We start from the raw sequence: 12,485 nt of genomic DNA on the forward strand, positions 1-12,485 counted from the left end.
CGGCTCACGCTCCCGCAGCAGCCACAGGGTCTGCAGGGGCAGGGGCTGGGCAAGAGCCAGCCCTGCTCACCCCCAGCCATGGCACCTTCGGGCGGCAGCTCTGCACTCACGGGGTTTGGGACCAGGGACAGGTTGAGCTCTGAGCTAAAACGTGTTCCCCTCCGGAGCTCTGGGTGGAAAACATTTGCAGTGAGGAGGTGCTTCTTTACATACCCCCCCTCCAAGGGGGCCTCATGCTTACCCCAGCCCCTCGGCAAGGATGGGTCGTCCCTGTGCTGAGCTCGCTGTCAGGCACAGCATGGACCCAAAAAGCCCGGCATCCCCCAGGCTCACGGTGCGGAGGGTGTCTGAAGGATATAATGGCTGTTTCATCTTTCTGTAATTTAAAACAACCTCTGAGTGAAGCCATTTGTAAAATTACTTTTTAGAGTAACCTTGGCCAACGAATTGGATCTCCGTGCATTTCCTTCGGTTCACACAATGGCATTTTAGAAGGGACTAATGCAAACATTTTTATTTAGAATGTATTCATCATTATTTAAATATCAATACAGTTTTTGCAATAGTTATCAAGAGTTCCCAGTACCAGGGGGAAACGAAACATAGCCACATGCTTGGCTATGTTCAGAGCTTTAGCAAGCCTCTCCATCTCTTAGCTGAACATGCAGGGTGGTATATGTCAGTACAATCAAATAAATACAAAATAAAGCAAATGTTAAAAGAGATGTTTCTCTGTGGGCCTGGAAGTGCCTAACGGAGAACCACAGCCTCCTCCTGCCATGTCAAAAGCCCGGTATGAGAACTGTTGTCTGGACTGGGATGCAGAGCGAGGAATACACGGTTTTCAGAGCAGCAATATCCAACTAAGGAGAGACCAAGGGCTGGGGGAGAGTGTGATACCTGGTACTGCAGCCCAAGACAGCAAGTCCTGCATCCATTTCTTGTGCCTCCAACTGCAGGTCAGTGCCAGTCCCAAAGCCCCCAGTGAAGGCCATGTCTAACCGCAGTGATTAAAAGTAAGCTGCCTTCCAGCAAAGCCCAGGAGCAGTAATGAGACTGACATGTTCCTCCTGCCATCTTCAGGAAAAAAGTGAGTCACGCTACTACTGAAATACAAACTCACACAAATAACATCCTAAAAAAAAAAAAAAAAAAGACAGACTTTGTCAAGTACTCCTAAGCAGGTCCTTTCCTCCCCAGCTGTTGCGGTCCTATTCCCTCACAAACTGCTCCACACAAGCCAGGGCAGACAAACCTGAATCCAAATGGCACTCCCAGTGTCAGTAATATACACCCGTCAAGACTGGGAGAGAAGAACATGTTTCTGTTCTGCTCAGCTACAGTATTTAACCTGGGAGCATGAAGGACATAATTAATAATATATGAAATAATTAACCTCCCCCCAAAATAATAGCTCCATACAGCCCTAGGAAAGATCCTTGGCCAGTGTAAACTAGATGCTACAGAGGGAGAAGCAGCTGGAGGGGACAGCTTCCCTGCAATTGTGGCTGTGGTGATCGAGGGAGGCTGTTTGTCTGAAAAGTTTTGGTCTCCCTTCAAGAAAGAGTAGGAGCTCTCCCTACGTCTGATTACTGTAACGCAGCACAGCCCAAGTTCTGAGCAAATACTACTGAAAGCCTAGACATTTGGGAGCTATGTGAACAGCTAAGGACCACAGAAAGTCCTTTCTGTTTAAGCTTTTGCCAATTAGAAAGGGGAGACCACAGTCCCCAACACTTCCCTTGGCTTCCTCTTTCCCCTGCTCCTTGCTAGGTGTCACACCGCAACGCTGCAAGCCTGGTCCCTCGGTGGGTAGTGCTGGGTCTGAGCCTGTGCTCCCCCACCGCCCCCCTGGGCTCGCAGGGCTCGCCAGAAACACAGCGGACATGCAATGATTGCACCCAGCTTTCATGTCAGACACAGACTCCAGGGCTCCTACACCAATGGAGTCAGAGGAGGGTTTGCTACACAAACTGAGCCTGGTTTGGGTTACAAATGCTGGCTGTTGCATGACATGGGATACAACTGGGACATTAGACAGCTATTGGAGACAGCTCTGTTGCTTCATGCCAATGAATGCTTTTGCTGCCGTATATTCTTGCAAGAGCCCAGCCTGCTCCTGCCTTGCTGCAGGTTCAGGCGCACTGAGAGATGATGTTAGAGTTGCAGTCTAAGGTGTGAGTGTGGCTTCTTTTGCAGTTTTCAGGCCCACAGCCAGCACCAGGCGGGCTGACCAAGTCCAGGTAGTAGGGGGACTTGAGGAAACGGCGGTAAGAATCCTTTTCCATGAGGGTGAATATTTTTCTCTGAGCCTCATCAAAGCAGGACAGTGTAGGCTCCAACATATTGTGGCTCGTCTTCTCCCGTGTGCATGAATCCAGGTTCACCTGTGGGCCAAAGGGACAGTGTAAGTAGGATCTGTCCCAGAAGTGGCTAGCTTAGGTAAGGGAAAATCGAAGCTTCTCTCCACCAAGTGTGCTTCAGCTGTCCTTGGTGGGCAGTTGTCCAAAATGGGTGTTTGACACCCTGTAGCCTTGGCAGAATCTGTGCAGCTGGATACCAACGCATCTCTGCTGCCAGATGAACCATCAGGGGAGACTGACATATATGTCTCTGGGATGCAGCCAGCCAGGAAACTCGAACAACTGCATGGGAGCAGCTGGAACACCAGGAATCACAGTCTTCTTGGGCTTCTCCCATTTGAGTGTGCACGTGGGATGGCCACATGGTTGTAACTAAACCCACTTTCTCTCTATCCAAGTTTAATACGAAAGCAATAAAAATGACATCGTTTCCTTGCTGACTAGCAGAAAAGCAGCATCCTGCAACTCTTGTGAAACTACCAATCTACTTCCCTGCGCTGCTGGCCTGGTTCAGAATTTAGGGTAATACCTTTGCCCAAGAAATGTTCTGTGCACATACCTCTTTTGTTGCCTGCACTGAGATGAACTCATCATAGATCTTTCTGGCCTTGGGGCTGAGCTTGGCTGGTGACTTGGTTTTCTTGTAGTCCTCACAACTGACCCAGAACTCGATGTTTTCCTCACTGTACTCAGATTTGAGAAAAGCACGGAAAGCAGCCAGTCCTCCTACAGATTGTTTAGAGGAAAACCAAATCAGGTAAGAGAGTTGGTTCCTGGATAGTGATCCCCATGAACCCTAGCAAACAGCAATTCTGTGTTCTGCTTCCCAGAGCTGGATGAGCAGCTCCCCTGGGGCTAGCAGTGAGGATGGCTGCCTGCCTCCACGGCAGTCGCTCATGCATGCCGAGGGAGGCTGGAACTCAAGACAGGCCCCATGGGGATGTCACACATGGGTCCTCAGCTGCCTGCCCCCCGCACTGTGACCTTCACTGTCTCAACCAGGAGAACACAAGCAACTCACGCGTTCCCAGGAGGCCCTGAGGAGGCAGCCAACACACGCCGCAGAGTCTCAGGCCATGGGAACAGTGCAAAGGAAACCTCAAGGACATCAATGTAGCCTGGAACCGATGGGAAGACAAAGTCTCCCATGGGCTCAGCTGCAAAGAGTTTCTCCACTTTTTGGTTCTTGTTTAACCCACTGTTAACTGTGTGCCGCAGTCTTGCTCTCTCTGCACAGGGGCTAAACCAGTTGCTTTCATGAAAGGGACAGCTCAGCAGTAGGTCAAAGCCTCAACCATGACACATTGGCATTGTCCCTTGGATCTGACCAAGAGGACCCTTCACCACCCCTCCCAGAGGCCTATGTGGCCAAAGCAGCTACTGTGTGCTGCTCAGAGACTTAAGATAATGTCCCATACCCCCTCCAGGGACTGCTCACAGCACACACACTCTGCAGGCAGCAAAAGGGCCCTCTTTACTTACTGTCATGATGGATCAAGTTTTCCAAAGAGTCTGCCCATTTTCTGACTTCCTCTTGGCTAACCCTAAAAGGAGACAAAGGGAGAAACACAGGGAAGATTTAAGGGGAGTACAGAAAGGACAAATTTGGTTTTTTTGCTCAGCACCATTAGAAAATCTCTTTCTCTGATTGTTGTAAGAGCATACATGAGACACCAAGAACAAAGTGTCTGTTTGCTTTACAGAGACCCCTGGGATCCCAGATCTAATCTACAGAAATTCCAGTTTGCAATCTCCGTCACCAGCCATGGGCTGGAAAGGAATTTTCCTGGAAAAATTGTTGGGGATTTTGTGTTTATTTTGTGACTGGCTGCATCTCTTGCTGGGGCACAGACCTGGAGTCGCTCTTATGGGTCATATCAGTGAACTCCAAAGAGCTGACTTCTTTAACCTGTCAGGGGAACAGTAGCTATATGGAAGAGAGAGTAACACGGGAACTAGAAACACATGGGGAACGTGGTAACACATCCTGCATTCATTCCCCCTACCATACCAGAACATCCTAGGGCTCATCTAGTCCAGGAGCATACCTTGGCCTTTGGAGTCCTCCTTGGAAAGGACACCATCTACTTGCACCTCAGTGAGAGCAGTGATACCCTGACAGGCTGCTCTCTCTGTTTTCTGTGCCAATACCTCTGTGCAGCTGTGTGGACCACCGCACAAATCCAACTCAAAGAGACAGCGATGCTGATTCTGCAATGTGTCAAGTCACACTGGGTCTTGTGATGGCGTTATTCCCCTGCGCAGGAGACTGCACAAGTCTTTCCATGTGCACATACATATTGAATCACAGAAGTGTTGGCAGAAAGGGACCTCTAGTTCAACCTTCTTCATGGAAAGGGACTATCAATACCTGAGGACTTATATTACCACACTAGATTCAAACACACAGGTGTTCAGGAGGTACTGGGAAGCAGCAGCAGAAACGCTAATGAAGTTCAGCTCAGAGAAGGAGTAAACAACACGTTGCAGCCAGCCAGAGTTTACCTACATCACAGCATCTGCTCCTACCTCTGGCTTGAAGATACTTTCTCCTTCTTGCCCTGGGAAGAGCTGTAGTCACAGGAGTCTGACTTCTGTAGCAAGAAGCCCAGACGATACTTCATGTCTTTGGCACTGAAAGAAACAAATCAAGAGCAAGATGAATATCGTGTGTTACAACTCCCTCTGCAGCCTTCTCACCTGCAATAAGCTCCTTCAGCATTACTCAGTGACACAAATGCAGGTCACTGCTAGTGACTCCAGTGCTGACTTTCCACTCTTCACATAAGGCACATTTCTGTTACTAGACAAATACAACAAAGTCGAAGAAGTCATTTTTCACGTCCAACAGCACCATTTGATTGCTGAGAAGGTCATCAGCCTGGAGGCAGGGCTGGCAAAGGGGGAAAAGCTGCTGTTTCCCTACTGTTTGCTTACAGTTAAAATATTGTGATAGAAAGGCATCATCATGCTGTACATGTGTCACTTCTCCTCAAGCAGATTTGCCCAGCGACCAGTGTCTGGTTCTGACACCCTTACTAATCCTTTCCTGCAGCCCTTGCCATCTCCCCACCTCCTCACCCAGCTACGGGAACAGCATGGCCATGCCAGGCCACCCCACCAAGCAGCTGCCTGTGACATAGAGGGAAAGGGAAGAAGCAAAGGACTCGGAGCAGGACCGTGGGGTGAGATCACGGGATGAATCAGGAGCTTCAGCACAACCAGCCCACACTGACTGCAAGCTACTCCCCTGCTCCACAGCAAGCTCCTACAAGGATGCATGCTTAATTTTGTTCTGCTTTCCTGCATACTCAGGACAATCATTTTCTGACAGCAACATCATCTAGGTATGCAGCTGCTGCTGGCCTCAGCGTCTCTCTGGATTTCCTTCCAGTTTAAGAATGAGGGCGTGGGTAAATCAGTCCTGCTTGCTCAGGGGTGCAAGCCCTGGCCTGCCGCAGGGTGCAACAATAGTCTGAGCAGGAAGTTCTTCTCCTGCTCCTCAGATCAGAGACTGGAAAAAAGCAAGAGGTTGTGCTGCAGGGCTGAGCTCCAGTAGCTGCTCAGCCTCCCAGCACTGCTCTTTGCTCTAGCCATAGCACCCTGTCAGCAGTCCCGGCCATATCTTATCTCACTGGTTGCCTGTGCTCATAAATGTTTCCTTAACAACTCCAGCAGTAGGGTGAGAGCGAAGGAAGCCCACAGCTTCTGTAGAGCTGGGTGCCTGTGACCAGGGCCAACATCCAAGCCCTGCCCAGGCAGACATCGGATACTCGGCGCTGCCAGACTCGGTCTGCCTCGCTCTCTCATGCTACTTGCCCCCAGAAGGAGACTGCTCAGGTCTGCAGGAGGAAACACGACACTGCTGCTTGCAACTTTCTGGGACAGAGGGACTTTCTTGGGAATCCTGGACAGAGGTTGTTAAAAGATGTGAACATTTTTTTTCTTTGCATTTTGTCAATTTTTAAATTTTTTTTATTTCCCCCATCAAATGTTCTTGCAAATGGGGAGGGGGGTGCGTGTCAATATTTTTTCCTCACATTTTCAGCACTCATTTTCAAATCCACCATGATCCGGGAGCTTTTTCTCCCAGGTGGGAGCAGGCTGAGTCTCAGTTCGTGTTTTCCCAACCCTCTCCCACTGCACAGCCACTGGGAAGCAGCCTCAGGAGCGCTCCTGAAGGCATGAGCGGCCAGAAAGACAGCGCTGCGCCATCAGACCCCTGCAAGTTTGCATGGGCTGGATGAGCAGGGAGTTTTGTGGGGCCAGTGCCATTCTGGGGAGCTGGGCCACCCTGCTGGGGGTCTCCAGGCCCCACAACACCTGAAAGGCAGTAAAACCCCTCCAGGAGGGCTCGTGGCCCCCTTGCAAGTATAGAGACCCCCCCTCACGCTGGGCTGTGTCGCTGAGGGCACGTTTGGGGGTGCACAGGCTCCGCTCTGCCAGCATGAGGGGTGCCTGGCTGGTGCTGCACACCGGGGCGCAGCCAGATCCTGCACCCACGGCAGGAGTACAGCTCAGCCCATCCTGATCGGCACCGCACAACAGGGGTATGGCCAGCCCCCCAGCAGCCCCACAGAGCTGTGGACCAGGGGTAAAGCCTGACCCAGCCCCTCACCATCAGTACACAGCCAGGAGATACAGGCTGACCCCACGCTGGCTGATGCTGCATCCAGATCTGCGGTGCCCTGGGCTGGCCTGCATCCCTGCCCACAGCCAGGTCTCTGGTCCTGCCAGGCTGGGTTTCTTCTGCATCTGGGATGCATTTTGGGAAATGACCCTCAATCTTTTTGATATACCGTCTGCCTTGCTTCCCCCTCAAAAAAAAATCAAGACAAGAAAATTCAGCGGCGAAAGTATTCAAAGGAGAAAAGGGGTGCAAAGCTTGCGGCAGAAGCAGATGACAGGAATATCAAAACACAGCAATGCTAAGAGCTGCTTGTTTTGCTGATGGGAAGGATGGGATTAGAGTTCCCACAGCTCAGTACAAATCCTTTATGCATTCTGCTTCTGACTAACAGACGGGGAAAAAAAAAGCCTGTAAGCAATCATTTGTACGTAATCTTACACAAGAATCACAGCGGAATCTGCCACTTCTGCTTCACACAAAGTGCAATACATCAGCGTATCTCCAGACTAACAAGACCATTAACAGATGCTCAGAAATAAACAGTACCTTTTTAAGCAAGTGGCTGGCAGTGCAGCGAGTCCCTTGCACATCTTGCTCCCGAGGTCGGTTCTGTATTCCAGGAAAAACAACGCAGGAGCCGGCAGAGGCTGCGTGCGGGTCCTCCGCTAGTCTGCAGAATTCAGTCTCGTCTCTGAGCCAGCTGAGCTGCCTTGGCTCTGTTTTATAGCCTAGCCCAGACAGCCCAGCAGCACTGGGTGACCCAGTGAGGAGTCAGCACAGCAGCAGCACCCGTCCCCTTTTTGCCCACCCAAGAGGAAGAGGGTGACGTATAAGCCAAGACAAAGGAGTGAGTGGGATTCAAAACCTTACCAGAAATTAAGCTTGGTGTCTGGCTGCAGAGGTGGATTCTTTTAAAAGGACGGAAAAAGCTTCAGGGGCTTTCCTCTATTGCAAAAGGTGGAACGGTTCAGATAAAAGCTGGATGAGATTTTTCGAAGGGGCACAGACAGTAAAAAGGGTCAGAGAATCAATTCTGAGAAGTGAGATGAGCTTTGCTTGTTCCTCCAGCAAATCTCCTCTGTTTAATCTCCTCTGTTCATTTCCCCCTTCTATTTAAAGCAACCTGGGGCAAACAAGGGACGATAATTTTGAACACAAAAGGTTACAGTAATCCCAACAAATGGAGAAACCAGAGCTCTAAGGAAAGAATGGAAATACACCAGGGAACTACCGAGGCAGATGAGACTGTCCTGTTTTATTCTAGAGGCATGTGGATATACGCCTTTGGTGAGGCTGAAAAAAAACCTCTGAGGGGCATATCACTATTGGAATATAAAATGTGTGCGTCCCGGCACACACATATTTGCGGACAGCTCATGTATATGGGTAGGAAAAAGAAAGACAGGAGGCTGACAACACGGCTGCCTTAGGTTTATGGGTATCACTGTAATACCTTACTTCTCCATTTGCATTTACCCCTAATTAAAAGCCAGACCCTGGGACTCGGGGGTCCCCAAGTCTCCAAGGGAAGATGATTAATTAAAACAATAGGTATAACTGCCTGCCCAGAGAGGACTTTGTGGCAGTGTTGAGGCTACTCTGTGCTAAAGGATGAACCCACGGAACACCACCTGGCTGTGGGGATGTTTGGTGGTGACTGCACTGCCTGGCTCTGCTGTAGTCCCACAGGAAAGCAGAATGACTCCAGCTACACCACTTGTCCTCAGCCCTTGGAGGGTGCAGAAGGCAATTGCCACTCTGGAGAGAGAGAATTGGCTGGTATTTATTGAGCTGTGGCTCAGCACAGCCTGTACGATCATTATAAAAGAGGGGAAAGCTTTGGGCAGACAGACATGCATATGGTCTGCTGCACTTCAAGTTTTGCTCCTGCTGTGAAATAAAGAAGCTTCAGTTCAGCCGCAAGCTGTCTGCCCACGCTACCCACTGCTGCACTCCCTCTCCCCAGAAACCTTCAAATGCTTTGCCCACAACCTGCAGAAGTTGCAGGGTGAGCTTTTCCTTCCTGTGTGTTTAGAGTCTACAGCCAGCAGCCCAGACAACTCAAATCCCAGACTAGTTTATCTGCCTTGGCATACTGCATCTTCTCAGATCATTAACTGTGCTGAAAGGCAACGCTCTAATTAACTTTAAAATGCTTTTGTACGAATGTGACTGTCCTGTTGGCAAACCTGAGGCAACATGCATGCAAGTCCTGTGCTGCTTGGACTAAAAATCAGGTCCAGCTCAGGGCAGCGTAAAACTTTAACTGAGTGAATCCCCTTGTGTTTTTAGAGTTGGTGAGTTACTAGGACTTGGGTGGATCTGTAGGAAGCAACTGAGCACTGGCAGAGTTGGTGCCAAAGCGCTCTGATGTCTTCTCTTTGGGAAAGAGAGAAGCCAAAGGGCTGAATATAGCCAACGGGAAAAAACTTAACTAATTAATTAATTGCTAAATATTTAATTTAATTAATTTAATTTTAATCTCAAACTTGTGTAATGTTACTGCTGTTCGTGTGCAACTGCAGCACATTCATTCAAGCAATTCAAGAGCTCAGCTGGCTAAACTGACAGCTCTAACCTTGACCTTAACCCTAACCATGGCAGCCAAAGCCTGACCTCCTGGCTCAGGAAGGTCCCAAGGGTTGCTTGCTAGGGCAGGCAACCTCTGTGCAGAACACAGAAATTCTGCAGTTTCTCTGCAAATTGGCACGTAACCAGATTTAGGAATGTCACACTTCTCTGTGGATTGTAAGCACGTTCACTGTGTGGCTCTAATGACACTCGAATGCTGGTGTTGTCAGCATCAAGTCACCTCTGCATTCCCCAACTTCTGTGTGAGGATGCTGTAATAAGAAGTTTCTAACACGGCCTTCGCAATAACCAGGCCAAAGGGCTTTGCAACTAAGACCATTCTTCCTGGACTAGGTATGCAGACTCCTAGAACTGCTGCTATTGAAATTTCCCTTTTTCCAGTTCATTAACACAGACTGGTTCAGTCTGGCCCCCAAGCGAGGAGTTTGGGTTTGCATACTGTTCCTCCTGTAAGCTGTGTTTCCCTGCTGTTGCAGTTTAATATCCTCTTAGCTGCTCCAGCTGGTCCACAAACAGAAGTACCCCCTTCCATCTCTTACCCTTCACAGTCAGGCCTCTTCTCACATGGTACAGACTGTGCTGTGCTCAACACCAAAATCTCCTTCTCCCTGCCAGTTAGAGAAGCGGCAGCTCCACCACTGGTTACGCCTGTCACGTCACCTCTGGCTCACTTCACCTGTGGCGTGAAGAAATCAGCAGTGAGGATGGGCTGGGGGTGGGGGGTCCCTGGCCAATATATCTCTTGGCCACGCAGTGCTTCGGAGGCACCCAGGGGCTCATAGGAGACAGCACGATATTAAACGTCTGAGGTTCCCACTGTGGCATCCCTCTTCCCCCACCCACTCATCCCTGCTGCATCCCCCGCTCTGCCTCCCCAAGCAGCCGGAGACAAGGCTATGAAACGGAGCTTTCCCTCCCACCATCACTGCAAGGGAAAAACGTCACACACATGTGCTCGCCCCCGTACACAAGCGCGTGTGGGATGTGTCCCTCGGCTCAGCTGCGGCCAAGCTGCGGGAGGAGGCAGGGGGAACGCTGCTTCGGTGGTCATTGCCCAGAGCCGAGCTACTACAGGCTGTTGCCCTCCCGACAGCGCGGGGCTCTCCTGCCTCAGTCCCTTCCCATCTCAGAGCAGCGTGCTGTGGGATGCATGAGCACACAAGGAAGGCGGCTGCTTTGCGTCACTGGAAACGGAAAAGGGCATGACATGGGAGCTGTGAGGATGTGCTGCTGGGCCAGAGCCTCTCCTGTCACTGCTGCCTTCCCCAGTCTGCTTTGCAGAGGCTAACGGTAGCCCACTCTTCCTCCTCTTCACGTCTCACAAAACCAGTCAGGCACCTTGGGATCGGGCTGGCAAATCCCCTGGGTGCACAGGGGGACACTGCACAGAGTATTGCCCATCTTTCTCATGGGCATCGCCATCCCAATACATGTCTGGCTCCCGATCTGCTCTGCAGACAGCACTGGTGAGGAACTGGAGCAGCTCCCACACCCCTGAGAAGCACCAGCCAGGGTGGCATTAGTCCCCAAGGCCCCAGGCTGCAGAAGCCCTGCATGGGGAGCTGCCTTGGTGACACTTCTGCCCACATGAGCAGCCCCAGTGCCAAGCCCTGCTGTGGGGAGGGGGCCTGGAGCTGTGCTGAGCTCCCCGATTTCCTTCTCCCATACCCCAGCCCCAAGCACTCTTTGCACAAAATCTCTTCCAGCACAACCACCCACCATTGGTTTCTTCTCCAGTACACCCGTTAGTGGGTAAGATTTCCTTCCAGTAACGAGGGCTGCATCATCTCCACACACACATGCGCTTTGATGGAATTACGGCTAATGAGCTGGGAGCAGAGCGCTCTGGAAGGACCATTTGGGTCTGAGTTTGGATGAATCAGCTCAGCACGTGCCTGTGCCTGACACTGCACGCAGCCACGTTTCCTTTCCCAGGGCACGGACTATGGCCTGACCTCTCTAAAAGACACACGGAGAGACCACGCTTGTCCCCACAGGGTCCCCCAGACAGCACTGGGATTCCCAGAAACGTTGTCCCACAGCATAGTCTGAGGAAATTGTTCTTTCCCATGTCTCTGCAATTCACTGCCCAACTTCATGTGTGACCACAGCCGTGGCCCTCCCAACCAGCCCCCAGAGGCAGCCTTTGAGGAGAGAGCATCGCTTCCTAAATTAACCCCGACAAGAGGGACGACTCACCAGTCTGCCACATGGTTAATTTGCTGGTCACACGGAAACCTTCTCAAGTGGATATACCTCCAGGCTGACCCAGTCACCGTTCTGCTTCTCTTGGGCGAGGCGAAGATGAACTTTTAAAGGCAAAGCAGCTTTGGTTTGTTGCTGTAGTTTCTTGCTGAGCCTGCTCCTCTCTGAAGCGATGCTCTGTAAACATCAGCACATTCATTCAGCACGTTCCTTAGCCCCAACTTCATATAATTCATACAACCAAACGTACAACTTGTACAATTTTCCCATGCTCTCAGGTGTTTTCTACTTATACATGCACCTACAACATCAGTAGATTTTTGTCATTTCTAAGTGCTTGGAAGTTCCTAGTAATTTGGGGGGGGTTGGCTGGGTTTTTATTTGCTTCAACCCTCAGTGTTTGGGCTGCCTACTTCTGTTACTACCCAGAAAAAATATTTCATCTTGTATCAAAGGAAGAATTTTGTTCAGCCCAAATGGACTTTTTTTTTTCTCCTGGTTCGGGTTTCCTGGTGAAATAAGTGGGGGTTTTTTTGTCTGGCTATTGTTCTTGTTTGTGGGCATCAGACAACAGAAAAAGCTGTAATTTGAGTAATTTGCTTTCCAATTTCCTAAATCTCTGCCTCATCATCCATCTTAACAGCCCCTTATATATTTCCTCTTAATCACTAAGAAAGTTTTGAATAACACTGGAT

At 50.3% G+C, this 12,485-nt stretch overlaps 1 protein-coding gene across 2 annotated transcripts; it reads right to left on the bottom strand.

Moving 5' to 3' along the window:
- Window positions 1-499: 499 nt before the first annotated feature.
- RGS4 (regulator of G protein signaling 4) lies at window positions 500-8,074 on the bottom strand. 2 transcript variants are annotated; one of them, XM_069789949.1, is made up of 5 exons: window positions 7,540-7,937; window positions 4,893-4,997; window positions 3,846-3,907; window positions 2,923-3,089; window positions 500-2,387 (listed from the first exon to the last, which is right to left on the bottom strand). In XM_069789949.1, the coding sequence occupies exons 1-5, from the start codon at window positions 7,581-7,583 to the stop codon at window positions 2,136-2,138; spliced, it is 630 nt and encodes a 209-aa protein (XP_069646050.1). In that variant the 5' UTR covers window positions 7,584-7,937; the 3' UTR covers window positions 500-2,135. The 2 variants fall into 2 exon arrangements, with proteins under 2 accessions (XP_069646050.1, XP_069646051.1); XM_069789950.1 differs by lacking the exon at window positions 2,923-3,089 and having other exon boundaries at window positions 7,540-8,074.
- Between the last annotated feature and the right edge of the window lie 4,411 nt (window positions 8,075-12,485).

Source organism: Haliaeetus albicilla, chromosome 8 (genome assembly GCF_947461875.1).
Source record: "Haliaeetus albicilla chromosome 8, bHalAlb1.1, whole genome shotgun sequence".
NCBI classification, from domain to species: Eukaryota; Metazoa; Chordata; class Aves; order Accipitriformes; family Accipitridae; genus Haliaeetus; species Haliaeetus albicilla.

Excerpts from the sequence above, each read along its gene's own strand:
- RGS4 (XM_069789949.1), bottom strand. The coding sequence starts at position 7,583 with ATGTGCAAGGGACTCGCTGCACTGCCAGCCACTTGCTTAAAAAG. Across the intron at positions 4,998-7,539 it reads CCAGCCACTTGCTTAAAAAG|TGCCAAAGACATGAAGTATC; the intron begins GTACTGTTTATT and ends TGTTTCTTTCAG. Across the intron at positions 3,908-4,892 it reads AAAGTATCTTCAAGCCAGAG|GGTTAGCCAAGAGGAAGTCA; the intron begins GTAGGAGCAGAT and ends GTCTCCTTTTAG.